General features: G+C 31.8%; 3 protein-coding genes across 3 annotated transcripts; 1 reads left to right on the plus strand and 2 right to left on the minus strand.

Annotated features, from left to right (window-relative positions):
• Positions 1-1,465: 1,465 nt before the first annotated feature.
• Positions 1,466-3,399, minus strand: mrpl10 (mitochondrial ribosomal protein L10). The gene is made up of 5 exons (XM_073828896.1): positions 3,342-3,399; positions 2,731-2,900; positions 2,484-2,648; positions 2,257-2,401; positions 1,466-1,796 (listed from the first exon to the last, which is right to left on the minus strand). Exons 1-5 carry the CDS (start codon positions 3,379-3,381, stop codon positions 1,540-1,542), a joined length of 777 nt encoding a protein of 258 aa, XP_073684997.1. The 5' UTR covers positions 3,382-3,399; the 3' UTR covers positions 1,466-1,539.
• A 365-nt stretch (positions 3,400-3,764) lies between these two features.
• On the plus strand, positions 3,765-7,572 carry pnpo (pyridoxamine 5'-phosphate oxidase). Its single transcript, XM_073828211.1, has 7 exons — positions 3,765-3,967; positions 4,748-4,872; positions 4,984-5,083; positions 5,203-5,256; positions 5,353-5,481; positions 6,668-6,738; positions 6,825-7,572. Exons 1-7 carry the CDS (start codon positions 3,779-3,781, stop codon positions 6,988-6,990), a joined length of 834 nt encoding a protein of 277 aa, XP_073684312.1. The 5' UTR covers positions 3,765-3,778; the 3' UTR covers positions 6,991-7,572.
• An 89-nt stretch (positions 7,573-7,661) lies between these two features.
• prr15lb (proline rich 15 like b) lies at positions 7,662-15,145 on the minus strand. Its single transcript, XM_073828212.1, has 2 exons — positions 14,860-15,145; positions 7,662-8,683 (listed from the first exon to the last, which is right to left on the minus strand). Exon 2 carries the CDS (start codon positions 8,649-8,651, stop codon positions 8,340-8,342), a length of 312 nt encoding a protein of 103 aa, XP_073684313.1. The 5' UTR covers positions 8,652-8,683; positions 14,860-15,145; the 3' UTR covers positions 7,662-8,339.
• Between the last annotated feature and the right edge of the window lie 4,461 nt (positions 15,146-19,606).

Genomic DNA, 19,606 nt, shown 5'->3' on the forward strand with positions numbered 1-19,606 from the left:
GAGAATCATACATATTTGTAAAACTGGCCTGAAATGACACAGTGGTGTCAAAATATATATAAAAAACAGACATTTTTTACACTAAACCCCGAGTTATAACCAGAAATAACTAATTGACCTAGATTAACATGAAGTAATCCAGAGATTAGCACTAATCAGGATCCGTGACAACTAGCTAGTTTATTTTGGCAGTACAAATACATGTTTCTCCTGGCTTTTTTACTTATAAATCAGTTTAAATATACTTTAATTTGTTTAAATATACAAAAGGCTGTAAATCAGGGGTCTCAGACATTGCCCTAGAGCAGGGGTTTTCAAACCTGTCCTGGAGCCTCCCCTGCCCTGCACATTTTGCTTGTCTCTCTCATCTAATACACCCGATTCAAATCATCAGCTCATTAGTAGAGACTGCAAGACCTGAATTGGGTGTGCCTAATAAGGGAGACATACAAAATGTGCAGGGCAGGGGAGGCTCCAGGACAGGTTTGAAAACCCCTGCCCTAGAGAACTATTCGTTCTAAAAAGTTCAACTCCAGTCCTAATCAAATACACCCGAACCAGCTAATTGAGAAGTTCAGGCTTACTTGAAAATTACAGGCAGGTGTGTTGGAGAAGGATTGAAACTGAAGTCTGTTGGAAACAGAATTTAGGAGAAGGGAGCAGGGTTGGAGACCCCTGGCATAAATATTGCCTATTATTATGAATGAGCAATTTCTGTACATAATTTAAAGACTTGACTAGACATAATGCTGAAATATATGGGGTAAATTGTCACAATGGAACATGCCATTAAATAGCCCATTATTGGCTTTTCTGCAACATTTAAAAGTAATTATTGACACTATATATAGTGAATATTTCTATTCTTAAAAGTATAAAATTACAAAATATGTTATAAAAATTTTACTTTGAAAGACTGAACTATTACTACTATATGTGACCCTGGACCACAAAAGTCTTAAGTAGCACGGGTATATTTGTAGCATTAGCCAAAAATATGGTTCAAAATTAAATCTTTAGGATATTAAGATTTTTTCCATTAAGATATTTAGTAAACCTCCTACCATAAATATATCAAAACTTAATTTTTGATATTCAAAAATTAAGTTCATTATAATCATTGCTTCATTATTAATTCTTTTAGACAACTTGAAGGCAATTCTTTTTTTTTGCACCCTCAGACTCCAGATTTTCAAGTAGTTGTATCTCGGCCAAATATTGTCCCATCCTAACAAATCACACTTAAATTGAATGTGTATTTATTCAGATGATGTATGAATCTAAGTTTCAAGAAAAAATTGACCCTTATGACTGATTTTGCAGGTCCCATGCTATTCTACTGAAACCAAAATACAAAATCACTGCTGCAGCACCTTTATGAAATATAGCCCCAGTCTCCACAATATGTAGAGTGAAAAAGTAAAAATTCATCCACAACTATGGCATATAAATGACCAAAAACAACTTTAAATAACTCAATTTTATTATATGCATTTTGTCAATCATACACAGCTGTTCATCCATGTATATTTACAAAATTCAAGCTGCTGCCTCCTGTATTGTAGAAGTATCTTTATCTGCAACAGCATTTGTGGACGCTCCAGAGCCTTGCTGTTTGACGTACTGCTGAAGAAGGGCGGAAAGGTGGACTGGATGGTGACGTAGCATTGAGACAGTCCGTGAAGTCATCATGGTTAGACCACTAACTAGCTCACCCTGGATAGTGGTCAGAGACGGGAGTTTGGAGTAATTGAGAATGCCTTGATACGTAAGCAATGTGTTTTCTATACAGGCGCCTGAAAGAAAATAGTACAGAAAGCTATTATCAGAAAGACAATATCAACCTTTTTAGAAGAGCTTTTCAGGAATAGTTTACCCAAATATTGATAAAAATGCTTAAATGCAAAGTGCTTATTTCTCTCCTGATTCAGATGAGACAACTTTTTCCATAAAAACACCCTAACAATGTATTTGTTTATTACAAACATGCAGCTTTTCATTTGACTGCAGTTGTGTGGATTATTATGATGTTTTTATCAACTGTTTGAACTCATCTCGTTCTGACGGCACCCATTCACTGTAGAGTATTTATTGGTGATCAAGTGTTATAATGCTAAATTTCATCAACTGTTTCAGATGATGAAAAAAATGATCTACATCTTAGATACCCTGAGGGTGACTACATTTTCAGGAATGTTTCATTTATGCATGAACTATTTCTTTAAGAATGCAAGTTCATGCATTTGACACACTCACCTAACAGCACCATCTGAGGAGTGCGCTTTAATGCTTGCAGCATCTCTTTAACTTTTGGCTCTTTACTAACAATTATCACAGTCTGTCCAACAAATAGAGGCAACATGTTACTGTACATGCTGTTGCTGAGAAAGGATCTCGTCACCTGCAAAGAGACACAAATAAAATGTCACACAGCAGTAGCCTACCTCTCAACAGTAGTAACCATCACTGAAACTTGGCATTACCTGGTTTGGGAAGAACTTAACACTGATATTGTGTCTTTTCAGTTTGTGTCTCAGCACCATGAGGTCCTCTGCATTGATTGCGTTGTTTTGGACCACAGCAATCATCTTGCATTCCTTAAATAAGGTTTCTAGGTCTTTCCTCAACAAAACTGCCAGAGCACTTTCCTATAAGGAAACAGAGTATATATTTTATAATATATATGTTGTATTATTTTATATTATCATTGTAAGTGTTGCAATGATCGACCTCTTCAGTCTTTCTGACTCGTGGAGCCAGAGCACCAGGAGGAGCTGCAGGTATGGGGGGAATGTACTCTGTGACAGCCATCATCTTCTGCTTGAGAAAGTGTACTGGCCTTCGGTGACGGGTGACAGCTTTGGATCCATGACGAACACTCTGGGTTAATGGCAGCCATCCTGTAGGATGACATATTATGAATATGGTAACAATAACATTAAGGCTAGAATATAAACATTAATATTTAAAATATGATATAAATGCAAAGAATGCGTCAAATGATTCACAAATGAACATAAATACATGCTTGTCGAAAATCCTAAGTGGCATTTTGCATAACAAAATGCTGAATATGAAGAGATATATCAAATAACAGTAAGTAGACAGAGAAGATTTGAACACACATTTCTAAGCACCTCAAATATGAACTGCATATCGTTACACTCTGATAGATGATGCTTATGCTGTACAGTACCAAAACATAGCTTCATTGTGACATTCTTGTGTATGTAATTTTACGATGGAGTTCATTGTTTAAATGAAAAATGTCAAGTATTTGCTTGCGATATATGTTATTTACCTAAAATATTGTTTGCAAAAATATTAAACTATAATCTTACCCGATTTCGGGAAAAGCCTGCCACACAAGGTCGCTGCCATCTTGATCCGGATTTGACGTGTGGGACCGTTTTGTTGTATCGAGCGTACAAAATAAAAGTCTTTTTGGTTACTTAAAAAATAATAATAATAAAATTAAACGTTAAACGAAAAGAGCAAAAATCTATTTTAGTTTATTTTATTAGGGTTGATTTCATTTTAAAAGTTTAGCAAAATAGAAATGTAATTTAAATTGAAATATTTTCGGTTATATTAAAGTATTTTTTAAGTAAATTAATTATTGAATATAAAATAATTGATTAATTTATTAAAGTATTAAAGTATTTATTTTTCATTTTTATTTATTCCAAAACAAGAGGTTAGTTACAAAACCGACTGCGTTTTCGTAACATCTTACGTAAGAGCATGAACGTGATGACGCAAGTTTGGAGCTGCAGGCATGAGACGTTTATTGGGCTTCTGCACGTCCACGAACATCAGCAATATTGTAAAGTTTATTGAATCCAGTGTTACATCGACAGTCCGCAGTCCTCCGTTATTTACGTCGTTTTTCTGCAGGGAATTTACGGACAGCGGCACCAACATGGATCTTAGTAACATGAGGAAGAGCTATAAAAACGATCATGAGGTGGGACACGTTTATTTTGGATTATGAGGGTTATGTCAGGTGTATGCATGACCATGACCTGAGACCATATTCAAAAGACATAATATACAGAGGATCATATTATGATTTTTACATCAAAAATCTCAATATGCGCAGCCGTAATTTTCTGTAGGCTATAATTGTATAAAACCTAGCCCTGCTGAAAAAAACAGCTAATACCAGCCTAGGCTGGTTGGCTGGTTTAAGCTGGAAGTAGCTGGTTTTAGCTGGTCTCCCAGGCTGGTTTTAGCTGGTGGTTTCCCAGCCTGGCCAGGCTGGAAAAGTGGCCAAAACCCCTCTAAAACCAGCCTGCCTTCCAGCTATGACCAGCTAAAACCAGCCAACCAGCCTAGGCTGGTTTTAGCTGTTTTTTTTTACCAGGGCTTAACAATATATGTTATCCATCTGTTATCAGCAGCTGAATTGGGTGCTTTCCAAATGCCTTTTCAAAAATGCATCCATTATCAGTTGACCTTGACTTTCATCAGTCACTTATTGATCAAGATGATATGAAAAGAGTCAACACTATGCTGAGACAGCCTTTGACCATTTAAACATGCAAAATGTTACAGTAATAGCATATTTGGTAAAGACCCCTTTAAAGAGCCTACTGGCTAAACACAGTAATGCGCACTATACTAGTTCAGTCATAAGATATTTAAATCTTTGCCATATGTCATAACAGTAAGACAAGTCATTTGAAAACAAAACAATTTATATGATAAATGTGTAAATGTCCTCTTTCTCATTTTCATCCGACAGTGTTTTGAGGAAGATCACCTTGCTTCTTTAGATCCATTTAAGCAATTCGGCAGCTGGTTTGATCAAGCCACTAAATGCCCTGAGGTGGGAGAAGCCAATGCCATGTGTCTTGCAACAGCCACCAAGTGAGAACGGATGTTGTCTGGTTCAATAATACCTGGATAAAGAAAGCAACTTAAATACAATGCACATACAGTAATTTGGTCAGAAAAAGCCTTTTTTTGTCTTCTCTAAAGGGACGGTCGCCCCTCTGCACGCATGGTTCTTCTAAAAGGCTACAGCGAGGAGGGTTTTCGCTTCTTTAGCAACTATGAGAGTCGGAAAGGTGCAGAGCTGGTGAGTCTCTAAAGCCAAGTTTTGTTCAGTGAATGTCCATATGGGTTTACCTTGCCATCTTTATCTCTATGTCCTTCTTACCATTTTTATTTTGTTTATTTATTTTTGCAATCATACAGGACAGCAATCCCCATGCCTGTCTTGTATTTTACTGGGAACCATTAAACAGACAGGTAAGTTTTGTTTAGTTTTTTTTAGAATCTTCTCCAGCTAATTCTTTGGATATTTATTTTTGACCCCATTGTATTTTTTTATGTATATCCTAACAGATTCGCATCGAAGGCACTGTAGAAAAAATCCCGTACGAGATTTCACGTGATTATTTCCACTCAAGACCCAAGGCCAGTCAAATTGGAGCTGTGGTCAGCAGGCAGAGCACAGTAATACCGAGCCGACAAGTGAGTAGCATTATCACCACCATCCAGGGTTGTTATCATTCATTGAAACTATTTTAGTCATTACTAAAAAACTTTTTTGTTAATTGAAATAAAGCTGAAGTAAAAAATATATATAATTTTTTTTTTTTGATAGTTGTTCATTAGTCCCTTGTTTGTCCTAAATGGTTAAACTGTCCACTGTTCTTCAGAATAATCCTTCAGGCCCCACAAATTATTATTATTTTTTTTCAGCATTTTTGTGCATTTGAACCCAGCAGAGACTGTATGATTTTGTGATCCATCTTTTCACACTGAAGACAACTGATGCAACTGTTACAGAAGGTTCAAACACTCTGTGATACTCAAGAAGGAAACACAATGCATTAAGACTCAGGGCTGAAAACCGTTGACGTAAATTTTTCTTGTTTTGCATAAATATCATATTTTCATGTAGTACTGCCCTTCTGAAGCTACAGATGATATTTACATGTTCCCCAGAAGACAAAACATGTTAAATTTATCCTGATATTCACATTTAAAAAGTTTTGACCCCCCCTGCTTCTTTTTTCTTTATGAAGCATCAGTGTTTGAACCTTCTGTAACAGTTGCATATAAGTCCCTCAGTTGTCCTTAGTGTGAAAATATGGACCTCAAAATCATACAGTCATTGTTGGAAAGGGTTCAAATACACAAAAATGCTGAAAAGCCAAAGAATTAGTGGGACCTGAAGGATTTTTCTCCAAAACAACAGACAGTTTAACTGTTCCAAACAAGGAACTCATGAACAACTATCACTAAACAAACAAACAAACAACATACACAGATGTGCATTCAGGTAACAACACAGTATTATGAATCAAGTGTATGTAAACTTTTGAACATGGTCATTTTTATAGATTCAACTATTATTTTCTCTTGTGGACTAAATAAAGTACTAAACAAAAAATAGCATGCATTTTGAATGATCCCTCTTATTTTGGTTTTCATTTTGCAGAAACCTATTTAAAAATCTAATAAGCAAATGACTAAAAATTTAATTTTAATTAAAATGAATTACTAAAATATAAAAATAAAAGCTAATTCAAACTATTTATAAAAGTAGTTTATGAAAAATAATCTGCTTTAGCATTCAGCTAAATCTTCATAATGATAATTATACACGATTAGTCCTGTTTTATTGAAACATTTTTGTGTGTACACCTTAAAGTATCTCAGAGACAAGAATGCAGAGCTTGAGGAAAAGTATAAGGACACAACTGTACCAATGCCAGATTACTGGTGAGTAATCTTTGTTTATTAATACCAAATCACTGTCTGTGACAGTTTTATTTTTTTTTATATGGCTATATATTTTTTTTCCACAGGGGTGGATACATTGTAAAACCCCACCTGATTGAGTTCTGGCAGGGTCAGACCAATAGATTACACGACCGGATAGTCTTTATGCGGCCAAAAGAGGGAACGACTGAGCTTGGGGATATGCAGCATGAAGCTGAGGGAGGCTGGATATACAAACGTTTATCCCCCTAATAGAGAGCATTCTGTGAAATCAACATCAACGTCTGTGACATCAATACATCATCATTACTCGACAGCAACTGTCACTAATAATGCCGCCAGGGCATTAACTGACTAGTGAAGACTTATCACTGCATATTCATCCTGTATTCGTATTGTCTTAACCAAAATCAGAAGGGAGATTTTTGTTGATAACTGTATACATGATTTTATCAATACAAATTGTTGGTTTAATGGTGCTTCGTTGCAGCATTTTAAGCCGTCGAAACTGACCTCAACACATTCTTAATCTATTACTTGTAAGTGCAAAGTCTATCTGATGTTTATTAATAATTAAAAAAAGCACAGCTGCACTTGTAGCCTTAATTGTAATTTCAGAGAACATAGACTTTGGACTTGTGTCACAACAAAAAACACCCAACATGTTGCTCTGCTTGATGTTTTGCACATCTTTAAATGTGTCGATGATGCGTATGATTAGATTGTGTGTTATAAATGTGCCAAACCTAATGTTGACCTAAAATAACGGTCTGTAATTCTAAAATGAATATTTATTTTTCTGTAAATGTACAGTAAAGTAGTAAATCTCTTTAATTTTTGCATCAATGGTCATTATGCTTTTGTGCCAGCAGATGGCGATGTGCTCTTTGCTTTTTGCACTTCTCCACATTTTAACACATCTCAGCAATGCAATAAAAATCTTTATTTTGCATATTTTAAAAATAACCTTTAAAGACTGCAGTAAACAACAGACAAGTACAGATTAAACAAGCCAAATTAAAGCTGGAGAGGTTGTTACAGATCTCTAACGTGCTGTGACTTTTGACTGTCCATGCCCTAATTTAAACCCTTTTATGGTAAATTACAAAATCAATGACAGTCCTATGCACAGCTAAGTGCCACAAAAAACACGAGATCAAGTGCTAATCAAAGGGCACATCAAATTGCTATCTGAACCACAATCTGTTTTCCACACGTTTGAGATTCTATTATACATTAATGTAAATTTTTATGACTATTCTCCACATAAAATGTAAAAATGAACGGATTGATTTATAAATTGGAGTTGGAAGAGTTAAGGTTTCTGTGCCTTCCTACTTAAGTTTCTCCCACAGTGATAACAGCGCATTTCATGACCATGACAATATTGTGTTTAGGATTTACAGGAAACATTAACTCCTTTATAATCATCTCGGGATTGTTTTTAATTAAAGTATGGCCGGTAAAAAATATAAATTTTCTGTTCCGGTATCTTTGCTGCTGTGTCAGTGGTAACTCCACTCAACATGCAGCCTTACAAATACGAATGAGTAAAAATGAGTTTATGTTTATAAACATTAGGTCTATGCTTCGTCTGGAAGTTATTTTTCCACATGGCTCTTGTCAGTCCGACCAGGTTCGGGGAAAAGGCTTGGGTTTTCCGCCAAAGTAGCGCGAATCTTCTTCTTCTCCTTAAACCGCCCAGAATGGGAGACTTTTACATGACGGCCCTTGGTGGCATTTTTATCCACTATTTTTTCCAGTCTGGCGTCTAAATTGCTGTCTTCGTCGTCGTTTCCCAGGTCTTTATTTGCATTGTTGGTACTGAAGTCGGGTGGTATTTCATACAGGACCTTTGGCTCCGACTTCTTTTTCCTCAGAAAGGTGAGCTTCCACCACGCAGGGTCGGCCATGACAGGTGCGAAGAGAGGATAGCAAAGTAGACCTGGAACACGAATTTAGATTTGTTAGTTAGCCAGAGATGAAAAATATTAAGCAATGTTTAAAATATAGATTCCAAGCTGCTAATTCTCCAGTCCAAGACTCATTTATCACCAGCAGACATGGCTTTTGCCCTAGGATGTGCTTGGATACAAAATATTAGCATAAAGGCTTATTTGAATGGTTTAACACAATCTAAGCAGCAAAACTAGCTCTTTGTGAGGTCATGTGACCCTGGACCACAAAACCAGACAGATTTAATTGAGATTTAATAAGATTTCCATTGATGTGTGGTTTGTTAGGATAGGACAATGTTTGGCCAAGGAACAGCTATTTGAAAATCTGGAATCTACACAGATAGCACACATACGTCTGCAAGATGTCTGTTAAAGATCTCTTGATCTGGAAAGCATCTGCTGTGTACAAACATCTGGCAGACGTCCGTAAGATGCCAGTTTTACAGACATTCTAATTCATAAACATCTTAAAGACATCTAATAGACGTCTATTTGACATCTGATAGGAAACATCCAATAGTTGTATTGCAGATGAGAAAACTACATCTTGCAGATGTCTTGCAGATGTAAATCCAGATGTCAAATAGATGTCTCTGAGATGTACGTGTGCTATCAGGGTAAGGGTGCAAAGAATCTAAATATTGAGATAGCACACGCACGTCTGCAAGATGTCTGTTAAAGATCTCTTTATCTGGAAAGCATCTGCTGTGTACAAAGGTCTGGAAGATGTCAGTTTTACATAAATTCTAAATCATAAACATCTTAAAGACATCTAATAGACGTCTATTTCACATCTGATAGGAAACATCCAATTGTTGTATTGCAGATGAGAAAACTACATCTTGCAGATGTAAATCCAGATGTCAAATAGATGTCTCTGAGATGTACGTGTGCTATCAGGGTAAGGGTGCAAAGAATCTAAATATTGAGATAGCACACGCACGTCTGCAAGATGTCTGTTAAAGATCTCTTGATCTGGAAAGCATCTGCTGTGTACAAAGGTCTGGAAGATGCCAGTTTTACATAAATTCTAAATCATAAACATCTTAAAGACATCTAATAGACGTCTTTTTGACATCTGATAGGAAACGTCCAATAGACGTATTGCAAATGAGCAAACTACGTCTTGCAGATGTCTTGCAGACATAAAAGCAGACATCAAATAGACGTCTCCGAGATGTATGTTTGCTATTGGGGAATCGGATTTAAAGTTGTCCAAATGAAGTTTCTAGCTATGCATAATTCTAATCAAAAGGTTTTGATATATTTACGGTAGGAACAATACGAAATATCTTCATGGAACATGATCTTTACTGAATATCCTAATGGTTTTTGGCATAAAAGAAAAATCAATAATTTTGACCCATACAATGTATTGTTAGCTATCGCTACAAATATACCCGGTTTAAGGTCTAGGGTCACATATGTGCATCCAATGATTAGATTAGAATAACAAGAGGACACCTGACTCTGTCGCTCAGCTGTTTAATTAATGAACAGCACCACTGGATCCCCTGTCACTCCCCTGAGATCTGAGATGCACCAGAATAGCATTGCGTGAAGACGCTTGAATATCACTTTGATGGATAACTTTGTAGAGTATCGTTTGTTATGTAATATCGGACAGACCATATATAGCTATTGTACACATCACAAAGCATGCACAATGATTTACCCATGTGATAGTAACCAGTGTAAACACTGGCGACTCACACACCTGCATACTGGTAATAATAATGTGAATGGCTGGTATCACATAGGCTTGGGTGTGTCATTTGGTCCCTTAGCAACATTGTCATAGTCATTTTTAAATGTATCAATGAGCATGTGATGGGTTGTCCAGTCAATGCAGCAGGTTTTATAGCATTGGCGTGCGATAAGATTTTAAGTGATCTCTAGATAGTTCTAGTAAACACACCCTACACTTGGCAGTTGCCACCCAATATACTTTATACTTTCTGGTAGAATGTTCTTGTGTTACAGAGGGTTCATGCAAGAAACAAGGCAGTGTATACACGTGAATATACTTTTAATGGAAATTTCCACTAAAACATGCTCCTTTCTGTCTTTCTGTCTTTCTGTCTATCTTTAATGTTATGTAAGTACATATTTCTTGCAAGATGACAATTTCGAAAGATAATGTTTAAATAAATAGTTTAAATTAATAGTTAATGTTTAAATTAGTACTTCGTATCTTTATAGATTTCTTTGTCACTTTTATATTGTGAGGTTGTGAAGTTGTGAAGTAATATTCTCTCCAAAACTGCAGAAAAAAATATTTAGTGAGTAAAATGCAATATTAAACAAATAATCTGAAACTGAAGTGTAAGTTTATAGAGCTGGCATTATCTGGCTAGAACAAAAATAAATATTTAAAATGTATATTTTTGTTCTTTAAAATGGCAGTGTTAAGGTTTCCTTTTATGCAATATTTTTTTTAATAATAAAATAAAATATATATATTATATATTTAAATATATTTATACGTCATTTCCTTTTTTTTCTTTTTTTTACTAAATTATATGTAAAATATTTTACTTTTAAATAGGGCAGATTAAGAATGCCAGTCTTCTTATGCAAAACAAACAAAAAAAACAATACAAGAACAAATGCATTCACAAACAATATTTTACCATTTTATTTTTATTTTTTTTTAAGTAATGAAAAATATTTTTGTGTAGTTTTATAGTTAACTGTAATAACTCTGGTTAAGATGTCCATGCTGGTATTGATTATTTTAGCTTATTTTATTGTATTGGTTTACTTTATTTATTAACATTAACTGCCCTGAAAAAAAATCCATTATTTTATGCAATATGAATTTAACTTTTTTAAAATAAAAATAAATATTTAATTTCTGTTTTTGTTATAATTAGGGCAGATCAAGAATGCCAATCATCTTGTATATTCAAAAATATGTATATATTTTTTACAAATACAACAACAAAGGCAGTTCACAAACAATATTTTAACAAATTAATAAAAATTATATATTTTACTTATTTTACTTTGTTGTATATTTTTTATATTACTTTTTTGTTCAAGTAACGAAAATTATGTTTTGTGTAGTTTTAGTTTTATTTAACTGTAATTTCCCTGGTTAAGATGTCCATGCAGTTATTGATTTTTTTTTATAAATAAAACTTATACAGTAAAATACTGTTATAAAATGCAGTTTAGCAAGGTGATCATAATTTATACTTAATTTTACTTTTTTTTTTATATTAAAATTTTTTCAAGTAACGAAAATATTTTTGTGCAGTTTTATTTTAGTTAACTGTAATAACCATGGTTAAGATTTCCATGCAGTTATTGATTATTTTATTTTATTTTATCAAAAATAAAAATCCATTATTTTATGCGAAATGTATATATATATATATATATATATATATATATATATATATATATATATATATATAGCAGATATATGTAAAAAAGAACAATATGAGAAAAATGCAGTTAATAAACAATAGTTTAACAAATTAACTTTTAAAATTACAAAGGTTTTCCTTTCACACACAGTATAAATAAGCCTTATACAGTAAAAATACTGTATAATAATGCATTTTCATATCTTGCAAGGAGATCATCCCATTTGGAGGTCATTGCCATAAGAAGTCTAAAAACCTTGCCATAGAGGTTCTGAGACTATAACAGCCTTAATGCAACACATAAAACATTTTCATGTAATGACACAATGTATGCCAATTACAAACTAATAAAGAATTTTAACACAATGGAGTATGGCCATTTTATGGAGTAACAGAAGACTCTGGGAATTGGTCACTGATCTTCTGCAATTACATAATGACCCGATTCAGTCACTTTTGGAAGCAGCTACTACTCTTTCACCTTAACTGCACTTAGTTTATTGTAGCCAAGTAGTCTGTAGATATCTGTAGAGGAGATCTTATTGCAATTGGTTTAATCCTGGGAGAGTCAGGTGCTTTCCTAGCTAGGTTGGCGTGAAGGTTCATTTAATAGTTTTATTGTTTATGCTTATTGATTATGACTTGATTATTTCAGATTGCAGACTGCATACTAAAATGTCTGCCAGAGTGGAGAAATATTCATTATTATTAATTTATGCATTTATTTTTCTTAAATATTTTTACAAAAAAAGTAACAGCTGATTCTTGAAAGTCACCTGACCTTCTACAAGACTGTCTGAGGACTCAGGAGGTATATCCTTAGAGCTAGATAATAAGTTACTTTGTTTTCTTCTTGTGTGACTGAGCAGCACTAAAGCACCTCAGAGATCACAGAGAGTACACTTTGCCTGTCTAAACCTAGGAAATCACTAACCAAGTTCAAAGCTTTCCTGGTGATACAAATGTTTGAGAGAGGAGAGGTTAACTCAGGGCAGCCAGGCTCTGCCGTATTCGGAGCAGTCATGAAGGGTGTCAAGTTTGCCTGCAAGTCTAGGCCTGGACATCATACTGCTGCCATTTGTGTCCTGTAGGTTACTTCTCTCTCATCTGGGCCTATAACATGGCATATCAAGCTTCACATGTAGCCTACAGCCTCTCACGAGAGGCCTTCACTAGAGCGTTTGTTCATAACAGGCTCTGCTAGGAGAATTGATGAACTTATGAGTTCAAATTTCCACTCATCTGTGTTTAAAACTGCGTATGTTTGTTCATTTGAGTGTGAACTTCATTGTTCATTGTTAAATGGTTAATGACCAGTGTTCTTAGTAGCATTGAGATGTTCTTATGGTTTTTATTACATATGTAAAATTAGATTTAATGTTTATATTTTCATTCTCATTTCATTTCAGATAAAGTTTTAGTAATTTTGCTGTGTTTTTCTTATTTTTTATTATTAACTGTTTTAAAATAATGTTTTTAGCAATTTATCTCTGTTTTAGGTTGAGGTATTTTAGTAAAAAAATTCAAATGAGAAATGTGCTTTGGCAACTAGCTGAAATAAAAGATTTTTGATTTATTTTCTTTTTTAGGTTATGTTAGATATTTTTGATATTAACATTTATTTTACTTAGATATATATATATATATATATATATATATATATATATATATATATATATATATATATATATATATATATATATGTATGTATATATATCACTAAGTAAATAATATAATTCTTTTTTCCAAGTAACAATTTTTTTTTGTAGTTTTTGTTTTAGTTAATTGTAATAACCCTGGTTAAGATGTTCATGGAAATATTTTCTTACTTATTTTATTATCTGTCCTGAAAAATAATAATAAATCTATTAATTTATGCAAAATGCATTTAAGATTGTAAAAAAAAAATTAGAGAAACGTTGTCTTTTTACAAAATTATTTTTTTATTATTTAATAACCCTAAAAAACAACCCTGGTTAAGACATCCATGCAGTAAATTTATCTTTATTTTATTTTATTTTATTTTATTTTATTTTATTTTATTTTATTTTATTTTATTTTATTTTATTTTATTTTATTTTATTTTATTTATTTTATTTTATTACACTGTAATAACCCTGGTTAAGACATTATTTTATTTTATTTATCTTCCAGGAAAAAATAAAATCCATTATTTTATGAAAAATGCATGCAAGATTTTTAAACAATTTTTATTTTTTTAACTAAACATTTTTTTTCTAATTGAAAATACAATAAAATAAATTATAAAAAAATAACAACTAATTCAAAATAATAAAACTATAACATAATGGTGATACTAAAATAACATTTACATACATATACACACACAATTATTTACTTTAATTATTTAATAACCCTGGTTAAGACATCCGTGCAGTTTTTATTTTATTTTATTTTATTTTATTTTGTTTTGTTTTGTTTTATTTTATTTTATTACACTGTAATACCCTGATTAAGACATTATTTTATTTTATTTATTTTATTTTATTATCTTCCAGGAAAAAAATAAAATCCATTATTTTATGCAAAATGCATGCATGATTTTTATATATATACACACACACACAATTAATTTACTTTAATTATTTAATAACCCTGGTTAAGACATCCATGCAGTTTTTGTTGTTGTTTGTTTCAGTTGTTTAAATTATATTTAAATTATTTATTTTAACCTTTTAAGTAGGGCAGATTAAGAATGCCAATCTTCTTGTATATGCAAAAAAAATGAAGAATACAAGAACAAATGCAGTTCAATGATCAGTTCTCACCTGAAAAGATGTGTTCACTTCTTTCAAAGTGCTCTGTGGTTCACAAGAACGGGTATCCCGTAGAAGTTAAACCATTGTCTCGTGCCGGCCTTGTCCCCCTGTGTTCACTCACTAACTTCACTTTACTGCTCAAGTTCAGTCAGCTGAGAGCTGCTAATACCTTCTCACCTTTTTGCTTCCCGTTCTCTTAATTAATCTCCCTACTACTGAATGTCTGCTTTGAGTGCTGCGTCTCATGCTACAGGTGTTCTCTTTCCCCCTTCCTCTCTCTTGGTCCCTCCCTTACTCCCTCTCTCTCTCTCTCTCTCTCTTTATCAGTCAGGTTTTATCTCCCTCTCCTGCTCAGACAGCTAGCACTATACTGCCTCACACAAACACACTGTTTCAATCCAAGTTGAACATTAGGTCCAGCCCAATGCAACATGAGTAAATGTTACGGCCATGTGATCGAAAGAGGGAGGGCAATCTAAGTGAACGACCTCATGGGAGCGTGAAGTTGGTTTAACATTTGCATGGTCAACCAAAAAGGCACTCACCTTCCCAAATCAAGACAGAGTGCAGAGAAACTATTGCAATGGAGTAAATAAAAGCGGCCTAATTTCCTAATAAAGAAAATAAATAAAAACATGAAAAGAAAATAAACTTAACCTGAAATAAAATATATTTAAAAATAATTAACAATACCAAAATTGTACTAAATATAATTTAAAAAAAACGTATATGGGCATATTAAAAAAAATAATAAATATGACAAAAAGACAACAAAAACTTTATCTCAAATTAAAATGAAAACAAAATATAGAAATACAAACTCAATTAGAATAAGTTCATAATTCATAGTAAAAAATCAAGTTATTGAATAAATATGACAAAAACAGCAAAATCTAAAACTTTATCTAAAATTAAAACAAATATAAGACTCATTCAAAGGAATAAAACTATAGCAGTATGGTGATTATAAAATAACATTTGCTTAAATAGATACACACAAATGTACATAAATAAGAAAATACATATTAACACAAATTAATTTGAATTTATAGAAATTCATAGTGTATATTCATAGTAAAATCAAGTAATGTCTATTGACATAACTGTATAAGATATTATATACCATTATTATTAAAGTTAACTGAAACCATAAAAACATGAAAGAAAATAAACGTATACTTAAACTTATACTTATCTTAAACTAAAACTGTATATATACAGTGTATATATATATATATATATATATATATATATATATATATATATATATACAGTTTTAGTTTAAGTTAAGTATAAGTTTAAGTATACGTTTATTTTCTTCATGTTTTTATGGATTCAGTTAACTTTAAATTTTTCAGTTAACAGTTAAATTTTTTTTTTCAGTTTTATTTATATTTAATATATATATATATATAAATATAAATAAAACTGAAAAAAAATAATTTTCAACTAATAAATATGAAAAAGCACTGAAACTTTATCTAACATTGAAATTAAACCAAATATAAAAATAAAAACTAATTCAAATTAAAAAAAATATAAACTAACAGTATGTTGACACTAAAATAACATTTACACACATAGATACACACACATATGTACATATTATATATATATAGAGAGAGAGAGAGAGAGAGAGATTATTTATTTATTTTTATTTGATATTAAAATTGTACTAAAATAAAACTAAAAATTACCATGATTATTATAGTTAACTAAAACCAGAAAAACATGAAAGAAAATATCGAAATATATATATATATATATATATATATATATATATATATGTGTGTGTGTGTGTGTGTGTGTGTGTGTGTGTGACCCTGGACCACAAAACCAGTCATAAGTGCAAATTTGTCGAAATTGAGATTCTTACGTCATCCGAAAGCTGAGTAAATAAGCTTCCCATTGATATATTGTTTGTTAAAATAGGACAATGTTTGTCTGAGATACAACTATTTGAAAACCTGGAATCTGAGGGTACAAAAAAATCTAAATATTGAGAAAATCGCCTTAAAAGTTGTCCAAATGTAGTTCTTAGCAATGCATATTACTAATCAAAAATCAAGTTTTTATATATTTATGGTAGAAAATTTACAAAATATCTTAATGGAACATGATCTTTACTTAATATGCTAATGATTTTTGGCATAAAAAAAATCATAATTTTGACCCATACAATGTATTTTTGGCTATTGCTACAAATATACCCCTGCTACTTAAGACTGGTTTTGTGATCCAGGGTCACATATATACAGTATACAGTGTATATATATATATATATATATATATATGTAAACTGGGGAACTAAAATTGTACTAAAAGAAAACTAAAAATGTATTAAGAAATCAGAATTGATTAAAAAATAGGCATATTAATGTAAAAAAAATACTCTTTTTCTGAAATTACAACAAAATCTAAAAAATAAATCAAAATACAACTATAACAGTATGTTACATAGATACTCACACATTTGTACATAAACACACACACACACACACACACACACACACACACACATTAATTTGAATTTATAGAAATTTATAGTTCATAGTAAAAATTCAGGTTAATATCTACGTTACTGTATGAGATATTATATGCCAGGGTTATTATAGATAACTAAAACCACAAAAACATTAAAAAGAAAATAAACTTAAGCTGAAAAAAATGTACTTGATACTAAAATGGTATTAAAATAAAACTAGAAATAGTACTAATAAAAGTTTACAAAAAAACTAGTAAATATGACAAAAACACAAAAAAATTACTAAAACTTTACTAAAATATATAAAAATAAAAACTAATTCAAAATAATAAAACTATAACAGTATGTTAATACTAAAATAACATTTACATATGTACACAAATAAAACTGAAATAATAAATGAATAAAAAACTATATATGTGTATTAAAAAACTAATAAATATGACAAAAACACAACAAAATTATTCAAACTTTATCTAAAGTTAAAATCAATACAAATACTATACTAATGTATACTAATACTAAAAATACTAATAAGTATTGATTAAAAATAAAAAAAACTACAACAGTATGTTCTGTTGAACAACATTTACATAGATGCATACACATGTGTGAATATATAAATACACACACATATACACACACACATATTAATTTGAATTTGTATAAATTCATAGTTTGCAATTCATAGTAAAAATTCAAGTTATTGTCTATGGACATAACTGTATAAGATATTATATACCAGGGTTATTATAGTTAACTAAAACCATAAAAACATGAAAGAAAATAAACTTAAATGAAAATAAATAATTACTTGATGCTAAAATGGTACTAAAATAAAACTAAAACTGAAATAAAAATGTACAAAAAATGTGTAAATATGACAAAAACACAACAAAATTACTACAACTTACAAAATTTAAAATTAAAAAAAAAAATTGAAATAATAAAACTATAACTGTATGTTGATACTAAAATAACATTTGCATACGCACACACACACACACACACACACACACACACACACACACACACACATACACATTTATTGAATATATAGATATTCATACTTCATAGTAAAAATTCTATAGGCATAACCTGTATGAGATATTATTTTATTATATGTTTGCTCTTGTTCATTTAGATTCCATATGTTTTTCATACTGCAAATGCAAATGTCTGTTTTTTTCACACATAGTTTGCATTCTTGAGTGTTTTTTTTACATATGAAGGATTTTTCCAGATTGCAGGGTTTTTTATAACAACAGAAGGACGCTTGCCACCTGAGCTTGTTCACAATTTCACCTCTGATGTTTAATTTCAGAAGGCCACCAGACAGATGATGCTCACATTTGCATAATGTGGGGAAATCACAGACGGATACTGGATCCCCAGCTGAGATAGGAACAGGTTTGAATGTCATTCAAAAAATATGAAAATAAAGCCTTGCCTATATGGTTCCCTTTAACTGTTACAACCATTGTGCTTCACAAGACCATAAAAAATTTTAGGATTCAAATTTGGAGTACAGTGTAAGCTTCTTTTCAAAGGCCTCTCGTGTGTAAGTTGGTTATTAAGTAAAGTGTTACTGGAGTTGCCTAAGATATCCAAACTTTAAGAAGCAAAATTACAATCCTATCTGATTTTAACATTGCATAATAGTGTTCTACTGGCCTTTCTTTCTTTCTTTGCTGATTTTAATCTGCTGTCAGAAAACAGAAGAAGAAATACTTAGATATTTTTATCAACTATACCATGGGTGGAGCTTCTTGTTGGAAACACCTGAGACACCTGAAGTCATATTTACAGCCAAAGTCCCTTTGGCAGACACTTTTAGATAAGGTGTGCTGGGATCCGGCAAACAGAAAAATCTATAAAACCACCTTGTTCAAATAAAACTGAGGAAAGAGCAGGATATTTACCATAAATTTATGTCCACATAAAGTGTATGTTTAAATCTTTCATGAATTATGCAAGCAGCACAATAGAAAGGAAGCACAAATGCAATGCATATGGTGCAAGAAAAGGTGATTTACGATTTCATGTTGTTATTGCCAGGCCTGCTTATAAGTATGAAACAATATGTCGCTATTTTTCTCGGTGGTGTCAATATAAAGGATATCGCGCCATCTATTGGACATGGACACTTCTGCAGTTTTTCACTCAGTCAAAAAAATGTCAAATATATATGTGACCCTGGACAACAAAGTCATAAGTAGCACGGGTATATTTGTAGCAATAGTCAAAAATACATTGTATGGGTCAAAATTA

The sequence above is a fragment of the Garra rufa genome, chromosome 22 (genome assembly GCF_049309525.1).
Source record: "Garra rufa chromosome 22, GarRuf1.0, whole genome shotgun sequence".
NCBI lineage: Eukaryota > Metazoa > Chordata > Actinopteri > Cypriniformes > Cyprinidae > Garra > Garra rufa.

Bases quoted from the DNA above. Each gene is read 5' to 3' on its own strand.
- mrpl10 (XM_073828896.1), bottom strand. From the start codon at position 3,381: ATGGCAGCGACCTTGTGTGGCAGGCTTTTCCCGAAATCGG. The intron at 2,901-3,341 runs GTAAGATTATAG...GTCATCCTACAG, and splicing joins CAGGCTTTTCCCGAAATCGG to GATGGCTGCCATTAACCCAG. The intron at 2,402-2,483 runs GTAATGCCAAGT...GTCTCTTTGCAG, and splicing joins TTAAGTTCTTCCCAAACCAG to GTGACGAGATCCTTTCTCAG.
- pnpo (XM_073828211.1), top strand. From the start codon at position 3,779: ATGAGACGTTTATTGGGCTTCTGCACGTCCACGAACATCAGCAATATT. The intron at 3,968-4,747 runs GTGGGACACGTT...TTCATCCGACAG, and splicing joins GCTATAAAAACGATCATGAG to TGTTTTGAGGAAGATCACCT. The intron at 5,257-5,352 runs GTAAGTTTTGTT...ATATCCTAACAG, and splicing joins GGGAACCATTAAACAGACAG to ATTCGCATCGAAGGCACTGT.
- prr15lb (XM_073828212.1), bottom strand. From the start codon at position 8,651: ATGGCCGACCCTGCGTGGTGGAAGCTCACCTTTCTGAGGAAAAAGAAG.